Source organism: Lissotriton vulgaris, chromosome 11 (genome assembly GCF_964263255.1).
Source record: "Lissotriton vulgaris chromosome 11, aLisVul1.2, whole genome shotgun sequence".
In the NCBI taxonomy this organism is placed as follows: domain Eukaryota; kingdom Metazoa; phylum Chordata; class Amphibia; order Caudata; family Salamandridae; genus Lissotriton; species Lissotriton vulgaris.
The window spans coordinates 824,272,869-824,292,151 of NC_141699.1; the positions used below are offsets into that span (position 1 = coordinate 824,272,869).

At 47.7% G+C, this 19,283-nt stretch overlaps 1 protein-coding gene across 1 annotated transcript in view; it reads right to left on the reverse strand.

Annotated features, from left to right (window-relative positions):
• CEP63 (centrosomal protein 63) overlaps positions 1–19,283 on the reverse strand; it is a 361,269-nt gene that overhangs the window by 231,595 nt on the left and 110,391 nt on the right. The window contains exon 6 of the mRNA XM_086943933.1: positions 12,446–12,700. Within this exon, the coding sequence (XP_086800059.1) occupies positions 12,446–12,700 (255 nt within the window). The remainder of the gene's footprint in view (positions 1–12,445; positions 12,701–19,283) is intronic.

The window sequence follows — 19,283 nt, forward strand, 5'->3', positions numbered from 1 at the left end:
ACAACTTAGTGTTGTGGTACTAGAGTCCGTTGACGCCTCTCCCTGATTTGACTTCCAGGTGCCGCCCCTTCTTTAGCTCAAATTGACCCCCGAAACAACCCCTTTGCATACATTGTAGAGTGAATCGGCTCAGGTGCAGTTTTACCCACAGCAGTCTGTTATTCTTCAGAACAGTTTAGAACAGTATCTCATTCAATGCATATGGGACTCTCTAGACCAGGCCCATTTTCAGCTGCCACCCTACTTACAGTCAGCTCTCCTGCTCCCACACGTTTGGAGTGAGCATGAACCCTTCTGGGCTTCTCTGTGTTCTCATCTTCTCCAGTAGCCCTAAGCCTCTCAGGAGGGCTCTGGGACTTGACACCGCAGGGCGCAACCCCTTTTAGGTGATGCAGGTCCGTATGGTTGGGCCACTTGCTGGCCGTGTTCTTTGCAGCAGAGGAAGCAATGGGTGGGCCTCACCATGTGGGTGGGAGACCACAGTTCATGTCACACCATTGTCAACTACTTGCTGTCCAGTGGATCAGGTCCTGCTGCACATGATTGCTTTTTGTGCAGTGGTTCAGGTAATGCTACAGCTCATTACTTCTTGTATAGCGGCTCAGGTCATGCTGCACATGATTACTTTTGTGCAGTAATGCAGGCCACCCGGAAGTCCATTACTGGAGGCACAGTGGCTCAAGTCCCACCGCCATTGACAACTTCAGGAGCAGCAGCCCACAATGCCCCGCCAGAGTATGAGGCCCGCCAACAACAGGGCACACAGAACTCTCTCCATACTGCCCCACTTCTGCAAATCCACCACTGGCTTCTAGGTGATTAATTATAGGTTATCAGTTGTTACAGCAAGGGATAGACCCAGGTGATGTTCCCTTACTTGTGGGCAGCTAGCTGTAAAGCAGACACCAGCTCCGGTTGCACACGGAGCAAGGCCTCTGACCTCCTGCTCAGAGAAACTGCTCTCCATACGTTCAGCTTCGACGATGCGCATCTGACTCCAGCACCTGTCTGGTTCAGGTAGGTGTTCGAGGCCCTCCTCCACCCGCAGGCTCCGGCCTGCGCCTCATCTCTGCTGGTCCAGTGGGAGAGCCTAGCTCTTCTGCTGGTCCGCTCTGCCAGCTTTTCTGTTTTTTTCTGTCTGCGCCTCTATTGTCTGTCTGTGCCTTGTTGACTGTTTTTGCCCCTTGCTGTTCATCTGTGCCTTACTGACTGTTTTTGCCCCTTGTTGTTGGTCTGTGCCTTGCTGACAGTTTTTGCCCTTTTTTGTTTGTCTGTGCATTGTTGACTGTTTTTGCCCCTTTTTGTCAGTTTGTCCTTGCTGACTGTTAGTGCCTCTTTTGTCTCTTTACTGTTTTCACTGTTTTTCCCGCTATCTTTTTGTTCTCTCTCCTACTGCTGTTGCCCCTGCGGCTCTTCCCCCTGCGTGTTCCTGCTCCCGCCTCCCAGCTGCTCTCCCTCCCTCAAACCCCTACTTAATGGCGGCCGCTGCGTGACAGGTTGAGAAAGATCTCTGACCTCCTGGTCAGGGAAACTGCTCTTCCCTCGCGCAGCTCCGTCATTGCGTCTCCACCCCCAGACCTAGCCAGGGATTTTGGGCTGGACTGTTCCCATTGGGCGCAGTGTCAAGACTGATTTGCATATAGCTGGGTCAAAACTGGAATGACATGGTGAGAAATAAAACAATGGATTTAGGCCCAGATCTCTGTACTGGGGGAATGTATGACATTGTTCTGCATTCTGTCCATCAATTGTTTTTTTTGTCCAGACCTAGCCTTGGCCTAAATCTCCCACATCCACAGAGCCAGAACAGGAGGCAGATCCTTCTCCTACATTGCAGCCAAGACCTGGAACAATCTCCCCTCAGCATCAGACGAAGCCCCACACTACAAGCATTCAGGAAGAGCCTCAAGACCTGGCTCTTCGGATGCCCGGAGTTGCCTGAGTCCCCCAAACGCCCTCCAATCCCCCCAGCGCCATGAGACCCTTACGGGTGAGTAGTGTGCTCTATAAACCCCTGATTGATTGACGTCGCAATGTGAGTACTATGCAAAGTTTTCCCTTACTTGGTCATAGAGAACTAAGAACTGGAACAACAACTAGATCAGTCAGTCATTGCCACATGTATACAGTAAAGCTGATGAGAGATGTGGATCCACTGTCTGCACTTTCAAAACTGGTTTGGGGTGGTTCTCTATCAAATCACTTTTCCAGACTGCTCTCCAGACACCGCTTTTGTATAGAGCATCACAGTAGAGCAATCTCCAGCCTGGAGCACTAACAACAGCAACACAAAGAGCTGAGGTTTCTGCACCTACATATCATCAGCCACAATGAAGACTTATCGGGGGAAAGACAAAAGGAATCTTTTACCTTCAACAACCAGACTAAATTCCCATCAATATTCTTCATTTACCTAATGGAAGTGCTATAGGAAGACTGATCAGCAGCAGCCCTTAGGAAAAGGGATAATCAGATTTCTAATGGGGGCTTCTCTCATCCCACCCTCACTTTAGTGTTTAGGTCTCTTCATTCACCAAAACACATCCATTGTCGGGGACAACCACCTCACTTCCATTGTATGCAAATGGCCAGGCCATGGGCATCCAAAATGGATCCCACAGCCCTCCATTACTCAGGTTCACTCATACATACCATGCATGCAACTAGCAGGCCACATACACAAATACACACAGGACACGCTTTGGGTGTTATATCTAGGGTCTGTGTTAACGCATAGTAGTGAATTTACACAAGAGTGTCAGTAGGTCTCCACTTTAGTGACACGTATAAAAAGATCTTTTCACTACTACGGATTCACAAAACATGGTGTGCTGCTGACACCAATCTATACACTAAGTTCTATGCAATAAGCCCATGGCAGGGACAGCAATCTCCTAACTTGGTGTGCCCCTGCAAGGCACAGGAGAGGACTGGGACTTTACTCATTTCATGGATGAGCCTAGGCTTTTGCACACACACTAGATGAATGTGTGCCTAGGACTAAAATAAAAAACGAATATGCTACTTACCAGTATGCATCTGTTCTTGGCATGTAGGGCTGCTGGCATTCATATCTGTGCATAGATCGCCGCCTAGTGTTGGGTCCAGATGATTGCACATTGTTGTCCTGGAAGAGTCTTCGAAGTATCACGAGATAGGTGGCTCCTCCCCTGGACTACAGTGCGCATGGGCATCGACTCCATCCTCAGATTGTTTTTAGCCATTGTGGCCAAGATGGAGTGGAACTCAGTGAATGATGACCATGCTAGAAGTATGTGTGAATTCTGCAGCTGCTACGGGCGCCGGGGAGGAGGGCGGGCGATATGAATGTCAGCAGCCCTACATGCCAAGAACAGATGCATACTGGTAAGTAGCATATTCGGTTTGAGGCATGTGGGCTGCTGAATTCATATCTGTGCATAGAATACATAGCAGTCCCTCCATTAACGGCGGTCGCCCGTGCCAGCTACAGCAGTTTGGAAAAGTGTTTTTAGAACAGCCTGCCCTACAGCTGCCTGCTGTTTGGAGTGCACATCAACACAATAATGCTTTGTAAATGTGTGTGTGGTAGACCATGTGGCTGCTCTACATATGTCTTCCAAAGGAATATTTCCAAGGAATGCCATGGAGGCCCCCAACTTTCTGGTGGAGTGGGCCCTCGGTGGAATGGTGAGAGTACGCTTGGCTTTCAGATAGCAGATCTGGATACATTTAACGATCCACCTAGCAATACCAGCCTTGGAAATGGGGTTACCTTTGTGGTGTGGTGCAAAGGCAACAAAGAGTTGTTTAGTTTTCCTAAAATCCTTGGTCCTATCGATGTAATACATCAGGGCCCTTTTGACGTCAAGGGTGTGGAGCATTCTCTCCGCCAATGAGTCAGGATTTTGGAAGAAAACAGGCAATTCAATAGTCTGGTTGATATGGAATTGAGACACAACTTTAGGAAGGAATTTAGGGTTAGTGCGAAGCACTACCTGTTAGAATGAATTTGAATAAATGGCTCTTGGATAGTTAGTGCTTGCAGTTCACTAACTCGCCGCAGCGATGTAATCGCTATGAGGAAAGCCACTTTCCAGGTCAAGAATTGAATCTCGCAGGAATGCAGTGGTTCAAAGGGAGGACCCATCAGCCGGGTGAGGACCACATTGAGGTTCCACTCCGGAGCTGGTGGAGTCCGCGGAGGAATGACTCGTTTGAGTCCTTCTAGAAAGGCCTTAATGGCAGGCACTCTGAAGAGTGAGAGGTGCTGCCTGTTCTGGGGATAAGCGGCCATTGCAGATAGATGTATGCGAATGGAAGCATAGGCCAGATTACATTTGTACAGATGGAAAAGGTAACAGATGATATTCTGAATAGACGCATCTAGCGGGTTAATGTTGTGGTCTGCACAATAAATGACAAACCGCTTCCATTTTGCCGCATAGCATGCTCTGGTGGTGGGCTTCCTTGCCTCCCGAATGATGTCCATGCATTCAGAAGGCAAGTGCAGGTAGCCAAACTCTAGGACTTCAGGAGCCAGATCGCCAGGTTGAGCTGTTGTGGATCTGGATGCTGAATGTCGCCATGGCTCTGCGTCAGAAGGCTGGGTGTGAGACGTAACCTCTGATGCGGTACCGCGGACAGTTCTAGAAACGTGGTGTACCATGGTTGGCGAGCCCACGTTGGAGCAACCAGGATGAGAGTCATCGAGTGCTGCCTGAGTTTGCGTGCCACCAGCGGGATCATTGGTGCTGGGGGAAAAGCGTACGCAAATTTGCCTGACCAGTTCATCCATATCGCATTGCCCTGCGACTGTGGGTGTGGGAACCTGGCGGCGAAGCTTTGGCATTTTGCGTTCTCCTTTGTGGCGAACAGGTCTATCTCTGGATGACCCCATCTTTGGAAGTACGGTTGGAGTACTGATGAATGTATCTCCCACTCGTGCATCTGGTGGCTGTGCCTGCTGAGCAGGTCCGCCATCTGATTGTCCTTGCCCGGGAGGTGTTCCGCCATGAGGAAGATGTTCCTCTGAATGGCCCACTTCCACATGCTCTGAGCCAGATGAGACAGCTGCGGAGAGTGTGTTCCTCCCTGCTTTTGAATGTAGTACATGGCTGTCATGTTGTCCGTCCGGATCAACACGACCTTGTTGCAGATGTACTTTGAAGGCTTTGAGTGCCATGAAGATTGCCATCAGTTCGAGAACATTGATGTGCATCTTCCGTTGCTGTTGGGTCCATAGTCCCTGCACTGTGTAATGGAGTACATGAGCTCCCCATCCCTGGAAAGAAGTGTCCGTTGTCAGGATGATCTGTGGCACAGGCTCTTGGAACGGTCGGCCCTTGCAAAGGTTTCGTGGATTCCACCAATGCAGAGAGTTGTATGCCCGACCGCTTACCAACACTAGGTCTTTTAACTGCCCATGAGCCTGAGTCCACTGACGTGCTAAGCACTCCTGAAGCGGGCGCATATGTAGTCTCTCGTGCGGGAATATGGAAATGCAGGAGGCCATCATGCCTATCAACTGCATGAACACTCTTGCTGGAAGCGAGTGTCGAGGTCTGAATTTTTGTATCAGCGATTGAATGCGGCTGACTCTCACTGAATTCGGCTGTGCTGTGACCCCAGATACTGCCGTACGTGGGTCGGCTGGAGGTGGGATTTTGGGTAATTCAGTGAGAATTCTAGATCGTGCAGGAGGTGAATGGTGTGGGACATGTGGGCGGCACACTGCTGGGCGCTGGGCTGACTTTGCCTGGATGAGCCAGTCGTCCAGATAAGGGTAGACGTGAATGTTCCGTCTCCTGAGATGCGCCGCCACTGTCGCCAGGCACTTCGTGAACACCCTGGGTGCCGTGGTGACACCGAAAGGCAAAACCTTGAACTGGTAGTGCTGGTTTTGGATGGTGAACCGGAGGTATTTCCTGTGTGAAGGGTGCAGTGGAATGTGAAAGTACGCATCCTTTAGGTCTGAAGTTGCGAGAAAATCCCCCTGACTGAGCAACGGGAGCACTTGCTGCAGGGTCAGCATATGGAAGTGCTCCGACAGGATGTAATGGTTGAGTGGCCTGAGGTCCAGGATGGGCCGGAGGGACCCGTCCTTCTTTGGTATCAAGAAGTACAGGGAGTAGACCCCTGTGCCTCTTTCTTGCATAGGCACGAGCTCTATTGCTCCTTTTTGCAGCATAACGGTGACTTCCTGCTGCAATAAGTGCAAATGCTCGGCCGACATAGGACGGTTTCTTGGGGGCATGTTGGGTGGAGTGGATGTTAACTCCAGACAATAACCGTATTGAATAAGTTTCCTGACCCACCTGTCTGTGGTGATGGACTTCCAGACCGGCAGGAACTGCTGGAGTCTCCCCCCGACCGGTGTTGTGTGGTCGGGGGGCAGTGACAAGGCGTCACTGTTTGCTGGTGGCAGAGGATCTGGAGCTGTTGTTTCCACGACCTCTGCCCTTGGCGCTGTTGCCACGATATCCACCTCGACTCTTGTTGGTGTATGTAGACTGAGTGTTGCCCTTGTAGTACTGCGTGGACTGGGAGAGCTGGCCCCTTGAAACACCTCTAGTGTTTGAGCGACGAAAAGACCCACCCCGAAACTGCTGGGACTGTAAGGCACCCATGGATTTCGCAGTCTCCGTGTCCTTTTTAATTTTCTCTAGGGTGGTGTCAACCTCCGGGCCAAACAGGTGATCTGGGTTGACTGTTTGGTTAAGGATGGTGGTTTGGATCTCTGGCTTAAATCCAGAGATTCTCAGCCAGGCATGTCGCCGCAGCATAACACTAGTGTTTATAGCCCTGGCGGCGGTATCAGCCGCGTCCAGAGCGCACTTAATTGAAGCATTAGAGATCAGCTTCCCTTCCTGAATCAGCATTTCAGCCCCCTCCTTGTATTCATCAGGCAGGTGCTGCAACAGAGTCTCCAGTGTGTCGTAGTGTGCCCTGTCATAGCGCGCCAGAAGCGCTTGTGTGTTAGAAATGCGCCAGATGTTGGCTGCCTGTGCTGCTACCCTCTTCCCCGAGGCCTCAAAGACCTTGGATTCTTTGTCTGGGGGAGGAGCATCACCCGTAGTCTGAGAATTAGCCCTCTTCCGGGCATTCAAGACAACAAGGGAGTCTAGAGGCAACTGTCCTTTGATGTAGGTAGGATCAGTAGGCGCCGACTTGTACTTTTTGTCAATCCTAGGGTTTATCACCCTCGCCCTGGTAGGTTCTTTAAAGATCTCAGCAGCATGCTTTAAAACACCTTTCAGCATAGGCAGAGTCTTAACAGTTTTTTCTGAGACTGAGAAGGTATCAAAAAGGAAGTCGGCATCCACATGGTCAGCATGGAGCTGGACGTTGTGATTGTTTGCTGCCCGTTCAATGAGGGCATTGAAAGCTGCAGAGTCTTCTGTAGGGGACGTTTTTGCAGAAAACAGTTAAGGGTCTTGTCCTGATTGAGGATCCCCTGGGTCACCACCAGCGGCCCAGGGTTCGTTGGTATCCTCAGGGTCTGTATAGACAGGATAACTGTACTCATCCTCATCATCCCCCTCACCAGCGTCCACATCAGAGTAAGTGGGCAAAACATTAGCAGTCTGTGGGGAAAGTGGTTCCACCAGAACGGGAGTGAAAGCAGAGTCCTTCTTCTTCTTGAGAGGGATCTTGTAAGACTCCATTGGGCGTCCAGGGGCGATTTTCCACTTGTGGAGGGAAAGCCTGCCCGTTTCGGCATCGATGAAGTGTTCCTGATGCTCTTCCACTGAAGGTCGTCGAGGATGTGGGCCGGGGACCACCGCTGACGACTTCGGCGCCGAGGAGACCTTCTCGGGCACGCTGGCGACTGCCTTAGGAGCGAAAGCCTTCGGCGCCGTCTTTGGCGGCAACGTGAAATGGATGGGCGTGGACGCCTTCAGTGGTTTCTCCACCGGTTTGGTAGGCGGAGGATCCTTCGGACCGGCTGACGCGGTTCTGTCCCTGATGCGCTGCAGGGAGTCCGTCACCTTCTTGGTGAACGCGGCGGATGGGCGCGCCGGTTCAATGGAATCCCTTGAGGCCACACCTGGAGTCGACTCTCGGGGCGCCGTGCCCTTGGCCTTGTCCTGCTGACGCGGAGTTGCGAGAACCTTCGGGTCATCCAGCCGTTTCTTGGGGTCACCGAGAGCTTTCTTCGGATCGCCGATAGCCTTCTTCGGGTCGCTGAGGCTTTTGCCGGCATCGACCGTCTTCGGCGCCAACGCGCTCGGCTCGACCATCTTTACTTTAGTCTTCGGCGCGGCAGACTTCGTCTCGACGCCCTTGACTTGAGCCTTCGGCTCGACAGCCACCTTCGGCTTCTTCGGCGCCGAGGGCTCCGAGGCCTTGGAGCCAACCAAAGCGATGCGCACTTTCGGTTTCGAGAATGGCACCTGCGCAGTGTCTGGAGTCGAGACCGTAGGTTTCACTTTCGGTTTCGTTTTTCCAGGGAGTGGCTCGGCAGCAATGTCCGTGGCCGAGCCCGAAGGCGGGGCCGTAGAACCCATAGTGAGATCTTGGGTAAGGCCCGAAGGCGATTCCTCGACCTGAGCCTCATGAATTGGCACGGCCCCAGAGTCAGTTTGAGGAAGCTCCTCATCCGAGCTATCCTCCATGGCCCCGAGGGCCTCGTCGTCGTCTCCTACCTCATCAACGACTTCTTCGGCCTCGAACATCTCTGCATCCGCGACGTAGTCGTAGTCGACGTCCGACGCGGGGTTCGACTCAGTAACGTCCTGGATAGATTCGTCCTCAACATCCCCTGCATCGAAGATGTCCACAGGCGCCGGTGCAGCATGCTGGGCCTCCTGGCGCGCAGCTCGTCGAAGCTTAAGCGTCTTCTTGGACCTGAAGCGTGAACAAGCCATACACTTGGCTTCATCGTGGTCCGGCGACAGACACTTGTTGCACACCGGGTGGACGTCGATGTGGGGATACTTCGAGTTGCAGACAGGACATCTCTTGAATGGACTTCTGTCCATGATGGACGGTCGATAGGTCTGGAGCGTCGACTGGGCCTTCTGCGCCGAGAGCACGCTGGTGTAGAGAATCCGGCTCGGAACCGAGCTGGAAGAACTAAGACCGAACGCAAGACTATACCGACGTATTAGACTAAAGACCTTTTGGTCTCAAGAAAGTTTTCTATCGATTCCGACTAGAGGGAACCCAAAGACATCCGAACCCAATGGCGGAAAAAAACAATCTGAGGATGGAGTCGATGCCCATGCGCACTGTAGTCCAGGGGAGGAACCACCTATCTCGTGATACTTCGAAGACTCTTCCAGGACAACAATGTGCAATCATCCGGACCCAACACTAGGCGGCGATCTATGCACAGATATGAATTCAGCAGCCCACATGCCTCGAACCCATAGCTGTATGACTGACCGGGAATACTATAAATGTCATACTGATAAAGAAAATTGCTTCCAAATGTTTTACCTGGCCATGTTGATGTGCTTACATGCCAAACTTGTCATCCTCCACTACAGAACTATCAATCGCTTCATACAGCTAGACTAATTGCCAATGTATTGCTTTGATCATAAACTAAATAATATAACAAAACTCAGGGACTGTTTTTGGTAAAATACTTATTACATACAAATGGCGATTCTGTAGTAGTAAAAATATTATCAACTCTCCATCATTAATAATGGGAAATTGTATCGCCTTGCTATTTAGCATTGTACAACAGAGACTAAAGCGATGACAATGCAATATGGCATTTAGTGGCCACTCACTGCTCCACCTTATCATAGCCTAAGTGTACCTTTTGCTCTATATGGTTACCTAATGTCATTCTAGTCCAAATATGATATTTCCCTATCAGTAGGCAAATGTTGAAAAAGAGCTTTGCCTATTAGTTCAAACAACTTTTTTAGCAGTAGGAATTAATTCAATTATTTCCAAGGCTTCAGCCCTTCTTTTAAATGTGTACACAGGGTTAAGTAGGGACAGTGTTTTCTCAAAAGCAAGTGACTGTTACAGGGAACATATAGAACAGGATTTAAGATGATCTTGTTGAGTTAAATGGGCCTTGAAATCCATTAATTTATGGAAATATATGAGTTAAGTGGTGAACTTTCAAACCTGATGCAGTGCAATACAGCAATTAAGATTAGGCTGAACTCTCTACTTATAATTGAACTATTGACACCCTTAAATACATTGAGAGGGGAAAAATGTCTTTGGTGCTGCTTAGTCCTCATAAAATTATGAATGTTCTTTTTTTGGAGAAATTTCCCGTTTCCTCCATTGTGACTTCTTTGATGTTATTTCTGCTTAGTTCCCATCTTGCCTTCCACGCGAGTAGCTTAACACAAAATTATGAATGTTAGTCCTGAAATAAGAAGCCTGCTCATCAAGAAAAGAAAGTTTCTAACGCTTAAGGTAAAACAAGTGAAATGGAGGACCAGGAATGTAAAATGTGGTCGTAGCAACATGAGCTGCTTCTTTGACCGAGGAATTCAAATGTTTAATGACTGCGCATTTAAGTTTTTATTTGAATTAAAAACCTGTGAAACAGCAATTCCAGTGTTAAAATGTTTAAAAGGTGCAGCAAAGCACCTATACTTTGATAACTGAGAGAGCAAAGCTTACATTTTTTACATATCTTAAGAGGAATTCTCAATAAGATTCTAAATGTTTTTGTGCCACACTAATCTAATAAACACAATACATTTTTTTAAATAATATTTGATATTCAAAGGAATAATATCATGAATATCTCGGATGGAAATTACACTGATATTGATGTTCAGTGCAAAGCTGTTCTGTAACCAGAAAAGTCTTCAAGTCAAGCATGAAAACAGAAAAAAACATGGAAAGATTGACGAAGTCTAGGACTGAATGCTATAAGTATCTCTCAAGTTCCCTTCTTGATCCCGGACTCTTCCCAGTAGTGACACTGCCAAACTGTCCTTGCTTGAAAGGTGTCAGGAGTCTCCCTAAAAGTTTCCAGTTAGATTGTTCATTAGACACGATGGAAGATGAAAGTGCTGATTATCAAGGCACCAAAACTACCTTGATTAGGATGGAGAAAAAGACCAGTGCATTATTTTCAGAAGAAGAGAATCCAAATGGGACTCCAGGTGCAGAAACATAGAGCAAAAATCAGGGACAAAAATACTTCAAATTGGCCAATGAATGGGAGGAGAAAATAAAGAGAATAAATACATTGCAACACATAATCTTGTGATATTTGGTCCAGCTAGGCCGCGACATCACAGGACAAAGACTGGCGCCATCTTTGATTTGGAACTTCTGATAAAAGACACTGGGAAGATGACCTTCTTGGAAAGAAATTGATTTAAGGCTAGCCATGCCTTCTTCTTCAATAGAACGTCTTCTAGGTGCAAGAAGAAGAACCCCTTGTTTGACATTCATACTCCTTTCCACTCTCTCACACTCTGCCCATCGCCCTCCCAGGCTGTCTCTGAACAGAGCTCACAACATCCCCCCAGCACTGACAAAGCGGCGCAGCAGAAAACACAACATCCTGCTCTGAGATCAAAGACTGGAGACTGGCTGGCTTCATGAATCCAGAGATCTCCGAGCACGCCACTGTCACTTGTGGGGCTCCAATGCAGAGGAAACAGAGCAGTCTTAGCAATATCATTAAGCAGAATTGCACACAATTGTAGCTGGCAAGCGTATGTTGGGAAAAAAAATATCAACTAGCAAACAAGGCCAGGTGCATCTGCGATATGATATTATGTCAACTATTTATACTTTATATAATTTCATTATATTTTTTATAAATAAGGATGGGCATGTATTCTCCATTGCTGCTATGATCATGGTCAATCTCTTCACAGCACGCCTGTAAATACATTAAGGACTGATCAATGGTAGATTCAGACTCTGTGAGCAAACTACTGAAATGGACTACTGACTACACAAGCTGGTGAACATTGTGTTTTCAAAAAAAGATCTGTTCCACAGTCACAATAAGTACTATTTACCCAGAATCACCACAGTAGCAAGTACGTATGGCTTAAGAGTATGTAAAACATGAAAAGGTTGACTTTAGGACTATCACAATGATTTGTTTATAGGGTTGCTCCAGTTGTGGTGAGAAGAGCTAATTTTTTTTACGCTTTGTATTCTGCTGCTGACATTCCTACATTTATAGCAGAAAAAAAGCAAATCTGCAAGTGGCAGAATACATAATAACCTCCACTGGCTACAGTACTCATACCGATCATGGTAAATGTATATTTATGAGTCTGTAGAAGTGTGAAGCAATGCTCATACAACCCCACTTTCAAAATGTCTCTCTCTGTGCCGAATCCCCTCGCACTCACAAGCATGGTCAAGCCTTTAGGTAATTTGTAGACTGGTATTATGTATTGGCTATGCTGTGTCCCATGTCAGTCAACCACAGGGTCAGGCACAAGTGGAAAAAGTATATGAACTGTCCCTTTGGACGTAGAGGGTTTGAGTGTTTTCCATGTCTCACCTCTATATGTTTGCGGGCGTGTTGCAGCTCCTCTTGCACCCGCTGCTGCTCCTCCTTAAGTCTGTGATTGGCTTCAGAAAGTTCCATCAGCCTCACGTTAATCCGCTCCTTCTCCAGGTCCTTCACACGAATGGAGTCATTGGCCCTTTGCAGCTGGCTGTTCAGATGCTGGATCTCCATCTGGCTGGAAACCTCCAACTGCTCGTGCCTTTGCTTTTGACTGCTGAGCTGCGACAGATACTTCTGCGACTGTTGCTAAGGTCAAAATACACAGACAAAAAGATACATAAATGCTTTTCATACGATTGGCTTTTGTGAACATCTATGGAGAAAAGGTCTGGCTAACGTATGTGTCAGGCGAAAGCCTGAAATTCTACTCACACTACTGATATGGTGATTTTCACACAACCACAACAGACAAACGTTTGGGTCACTATTAAAAAACCGAACAAGTTACTTACCTTTGGTAACTCTCTTTCTATTGGATACTCTGTCTAACTGCAGATGGCTCCTCTTAAAATACTCCTCAAGTGCCAGGCTGAATCTGGGGACTTTTTTCAGCAGTGCTTCTGCTTGCCAATAGGTGGTGCTGTGTAGCTCCACGTTGGCTCTGTAATGCTTCGGAAGTGATAGAGCGGAGCTCCTTATAAGCACTACCCCAGCTTCCTAACATCTGTTTTTATTTTTCCCCTTTCCTACCCTCAAATACAGAGAGTGAATAAGTGTTGGTACCATTTTGCTGAATAATAACATGGAAGCTTTTTAGATGTTAGAAACAGACCACTTCATAGAATAAGGAGATTAAGGTGCAGCTATCTTAGAGTCAATGCAGTGGTAATAGCCTAGGCCCTGGTAGAATAGGCAGCCTCCTCCCTTTTTTTTGCAGTACCACATGGTGGAGGTGTTGTCCGTGAACACCTGCACTAGCCTTACCTTGAAAGGAGGATAGAAAGACTTTTAATGCCAGCCATATCACCTGGAGCTCTAGAAGGTTGATGCGGAGTCCGGATTCCGCCAGAGACCAGAGGCCTCTGATCCCCATCTCTCCCAGATGGCCACTCAATCCCAAGAGTGGCGCATCTGTTGCCACTGTGAGATCTAGTTGGGGAAGGGAGACAGCTCTACAGCTGACCCAATCGCTGTTCGCTAATCACCACTTCAGATCTTTTGCAGTTCCCTCAGTGATCTGGACCATGTCAAAAAGATTTCCCTGATGCTGCGCCCACTGGAAATTCAGATACATATGCCAGCAGGCATATATCTCAAGCAGCATGAAAGAGGTCATGAGGCCCATCAGCCTCACCAAAACCAGGACAGAGGCTGAACCATCACCATCATAGCCTGAATATACTGGATTCGCCATTCGGGAGGATAGGTTAGAAACTGCACCATGTCTAGAACAGCTCAGATGATGAGGAGTGTCTGAGAGGGAGTCAGGTGTGACTTTAGCACGTTGATAGTGAAATCAAGAAAATACAGGAGGTCTGCCGTAGTCTGGAGGAGGGGGACGGCAGCCTGGGGCAAGCCCGCCTTTTCTGAAGTGCATATGCTCTCTGTGTAAATTATGATTCTGACTGGTTATCTATGATTGGCATATTTGATTTACTGATTAGTCCCTAGTAAAGAGTACCGAGTGCGCCAGGGCATGTAAATCACATGCTACTAGTGGTCTTGCAGCACTGGTTGTGCTCCCATATCAGTAAGCCAGTTAATGTGTCTCAGACCGCCACTGAAGTGTCTACACGCGCAGTTTCAAACTGACATGTTGACCTGGCACGTGCACCCACATGCCAGGCCCAAAACGTCCCTTTTCTTACAGTAGGGCAGCCCTAAGGGAAACGCAAGGTACCCCATCGGCAGGATACAGTGTATGTGAAAGGTAGAACATGTGCTGGTGTGTTTTACATGTACTGATAGTGAAATACTGTGTATTTCGTCTTTCACTGTTGAAAGGCTGTCTGTCCCATAGGCCACAATTGGAGCTGTACTGTGAAATGAAGTTTGGGCTCTCTGAACTCCGAATTTAACAACACACCATATAGTAAAGGTGGCTTTTGAATTGTGTGTTTGAAAAGGCCACTTTTAGAAAGTGGGAGTTTTCTTGCTTTACCATTCTGTGTGCCTCTGCCTGTGTGTGTATTCACCGTCTGGTTTCACACTGACAGGAGCTGGGTATGTGCATTCACTCTAGACAGTCACAAGGGGGGTTGTTTGGGTGACTCATCGCTAGGCTGAATAGACCTGGTCTACATTTAGAGTGGTGGGAGGAGTTTTACTAGCACCTGAATAGTTTGTGTCTCCTTTGCACAATGCTGCCTCTACCCCCTGTGGTCAAGCTGGACTAGGGAGGACAGAACTGGTGTGTACTAAGCTCAGAGACTCTGAAGCAAAGACAACAATGGGAAAATGGGGTATAAGTATGAGACCTAAAACCCCAGGATTGAAGATTACTTCTAGAAACAAGAGGACCCTGCCAAGCGGAGGAGCTGAAGATCTGTGTGAGGAGCGCTGCCTTTTTTGTGTGACGGGTGGGTTAGCTTGCAGTTGCTGCTTTTGTCTGTGGCAGAAGAAAAGGACTGACTCTTTTTGCCCTCCTGTGGTATCCTGCTTGAGAAGAATCGCCAAGGGCATGTGCATGCTTGCCTCTTGTTGGAAGTCTCAGGGAAATTGAAGACTTCTGGAAAGATGCTTGCTGGATCCCATTGCAATCTGCCTGGAAGGAGAGCTGAAGAGCTGTGAGTGGAGTGCTATCCTAATATGGTGCAAGGGGTGGGTTGGCCTGCAGTTGCTGCTCCTGTCTGGGGCAGGCGGAGGACTGGACTGTTCTTCCCCTTTGGACTAAGAAAGTGCATGGTGAGCGCTTTTATTCTGTTTTATCAAAGTGCGCATGGAGCGCTTTATTTATTTTTCATTCCAAGCTGAGGAGATTCCTAAAAAATAAAACCAGTGCGTGGTGAAGCACTGCTACTTGTTCCCAGCGAAGGCTGGCTGCACCGGCAGGGCAGGCTCTGCCTAGACGGTCACCACAGGAACTAGGAAGCACAGCCTCCTGGAGGTGACCCGGCCCAGAGTTGCATCCCCCATAAATCTTCAGGGCCAAGGAACTGCTTAGCGGGTAGGATAGCGCTGTGTCCCAGCCCTGCCTGAATTGGAGAATCTCTCCTCAGCGTGGGCCCTGTGTTCGAGGCCTGTCCAAGATCCCGATCTTTGGGTTTCGGGGAAGGAGTTATGTTGTTGCCGCATTCTGTTCCAGAGGGCCCCTAGTAAAAACAGAGTGGGTCCCCCAAGGGTGCGAGGAACGCTCTTGTTCTCGGGGGAGTTGGCCGCACTTCTCGGGCAGCACAGGCTGGTCCATAACAAGAGGCTACCTTGTGTGTTTAAAAGCTGCAGTACCACTCTGAGGCAGCTGTTTTTGACTATCCTGCAAACAGGGGACCCAGCAAGGTCTCTCTGCAGAACTCTGCAGTATTTGCCTACCCTCTTCCATCTTGTTGGTTTCATACCTGGGGACATTTGTGCAGTGGGGCACTTCTGTGAATTCACAGAACAGATCCCTGCTGGAGTCCTGATCGTCCCGGAAAATAGTTGGAGTGTGAACATGATGGAATTACTGCATAAAGTGTTGTAGGAGTGCAGGTAATCTGCACCCTATACGTTCATGGTGATATTTGGTGACTTATGTATGTCTTATTTATGCTCTGCATCTAACTACTGCATTTTTGTAATGATGTATATTAAGATGATATAATATGCACAGGAATGTTGCCTTATATAATGTTTTCATTATGTGTGCAATCTATTAGTACTTACTTTATTGCACTACCTATGATGTTATGACAAGTGCCTAGTGGAAAGGCGATTTATGGTTTATGTGATTGTGGTCTATGTTTTTATATACAATATACGTGATATTTTTATATAACCTGGTGTGGAGTCTCTTTTGTGGTGTATTTATTGTGTCAGTGGTGTCTGTGTGTGTGTGTGCTGCGCACATGCTTTACATAGTGCCTTTGGGATAAGCTTGACTGCTCTGCCAAGCTACTAAGTGGGTGAGCAGGGGTTATTTTGAGTGTGTAAGTCCCTTACTCTGACTAGAGCGGTGGGTTCTGCCTGGCTTAGGTACATACCATTTCTAACAAACGCTACAATCCGGACTCCCGGGTCCAGGGCAGTAAAGACTTGAGCGAGCATGAGCATTTTGAATTTCTACTTCTTGAGAAGGAAATTAAGAGGGTGCAGGTCTAAGACAAGACAAAGGCCTCCATCCTTCTTGGGCACCAAAAAGTAGCTTGAATTGAAACCACAACCTACTTCTGGAGTCAGCGCCCTCTCTGGATCCCTTGGCCAAGAGAGCCGTCACTTCATGCCTGCAAGGAAAGATGATCGTTCAAAAGCCTGTGGCAAGCAGGTGACATGGGCGAAGGGGAGGGTGTAGCCTCTCCGGACAATCTGCTGAATCCATCAGTCTGATGTTATAGATCTCCAGTGGGGCAGGTGATGGCGTATCCTGCATGGCTGGAGGCGGATTAGGGGTGGTGAGGGCCATGGAAAGGCAAAAGGACCTGGCTGTAGCACTGCTGTCCTTAAAGTGCTCCAGCGATAAATCCACCTTTACTTGTTTATTTATTAAGAGTGTTATATATTGTGAACTAGGCCAGAAGGTATCGGAGCCCTTTACTAGGGATGCATGAACAGCGATAACAGGAGATATAAAACAATAGGGTGCATATGGGAGATATAACAAAGGTAGGAAGCATACGGTAAAACTCAATATACAACAGGGACGAAATATACAATAGGGGAAGGAGAGGATTGTCAATGCAGTTCTGAGGTAGTTAAAGGAGACTGCGGCATGGGGCATAGCTACGGAGGCTGGGGTGGTAAAGTTTGTTACTAAGCCAGGATGACTAGCTTGGCAGGAACATTTGATGTAAGAGGGGGATTTAGGTATTTGTTGAGGAGAGATAATTTGAGATATTTCCTGAAGTGCAGGTAGGATTGGTTGTCCCATAGTTCTATTGAAGAGTGTTCCAAATTCTGAGAGCGCTTCTGGAGAAGGAGCGAGCGAGACATTTATTAGTCTTTTTCTTGGGTGGAATCAGGAAAAGCGTGTTTAGGCTTTTGTGGGGGTCTCTTTTGGCATGCTTTTGAGAGTTTGAAGGCGAGGTAGGATGGCTGTCCTGAGTAGAAGGCATTGTGGGCTATGCAAGCTGTTTTTAACATACTTCTCGCTTCAACTGGTAGCCAACTGAGTTTTTTAAAGTGTGGAAGTGATGTGGTCATAATGCTCTTCTCTAGAGAAAAGTCTGGCCACTGAGTTGAGGGTGGACGTCATTGGTAGGCGGTGCTGGTGACTTGCGTTGCCATAGTCCAGTTTGAAGAGGACTAAGGATTGTGTTACGGTCTTCAGATCTACAAGGGTAATGAATGGTTTAATTTTTTAGGTGTTTTAGCGTGCAGAAGGTAATTCTTGCTGAGACCTTGATGTGGTCTTTTATGTTCAGGTTCTCGTCGAGAGCGATTCCAAGAAATCTGACTGAATTCGAGGTGGATACTTTGCAGTTTAGTGCTGTTAAATTGTAGACCCAGTTATGAATAGGGAGTGAGCTGGTATTTGGCCGAATGAGAAGCTCAGTTTTGCTAGGGTTGAGCTTTAGTTTGTGGTTGGTCAGCCAGGTTTGTATCAGGGAGAGCATGTTACTTAGGGAATGGATGTCTTTAGGTGACAAGATTTTGATGTAGATTTGGGTGTCATCAGTGTAAAGATGGTAGGCAGTCTTGGCTTGTTTTAGGATCCAAGTGAGTGGTCCTATGTAGGGGTTTAACAAGACAGGGATAGGATTGAGTCTTGGGGAACTCCTTCCTTGAATAGTGCTGCTAATGATACAGAATTATTTATTTTGATTAGGAGGGATCTTTCATTCAGGTATGAAGCAAACCATTGTAGGACAGTACTGATGATGCCAACACGTTGTACGAAGGTGTTTAAAAGAGAGTTGTGGTTGAGGGTGTTAAAGACCGATGAGAAGTCCAGGAGGATTAGGAGGCAGGAGTCAGTGATGTTCTGGATTGAGGTCTCTGTACTGCAGCCTTTCCAGAAACCAGATTGGAAGGTGTTCTGTAGATAATATTTTTCAATGTGGTTGTTTAGCTGGGAGAGCACAAATTCTTCCATAGTTTTGGCAAGGATCGGGGTGTTGGTTATAGGTCTGTAGGTGAGGTCATTGAGATAGGCGTCTGGCTTTTTAAGGAGAGTTGATTTGCCTGCGTTTAAGATAAGGTGGCATGGAGCAGCTGGATAGGGAGAAGTAGATGATTTTTGTCCAAGTTTGCGAGATGATGTGTCTGAGATTTTTTTTAAATAAGGAGGGGAGAGGGTCAGAAAGGTGGGAGGTCGGCTTAAAGCATGATAGTATTTAAGGACTTCCTTTTCAGCTATGGTTTCCAACTTGGACCATGTTGCCTTGTTTTTTAAGATGTAAGTGATTGGTGCTGGTGTTCTGGTTTCCTGTGGGGTGGGTTTGGAGGACTGGGGGACATCTTTGAGAGGGGGTTGGCTTTAGTAGGAGGAGAGCGGGTGAGAGGGTTTTGCAAGAGTTCAATGTTTGTTAATTTGTCTAAGAAAAATTTAGCAAACTCTTCACAATGCTTGGAGGATTATCAGTAGGCTGTTGAGGGATCGAGGAGGTTTGGTGTCTGATGATATTGAAGAGGTACTTGGGCCGTTTTCTGGACAGGTTCAGCTGGATATGGAAGAAAGAGGATTTTTCTTTGTAGATGTGTTTTTAGTATTTTTAAGCTCCGCTCCAATGAGAGAGAAATGAGCTAGTGAGGGTTG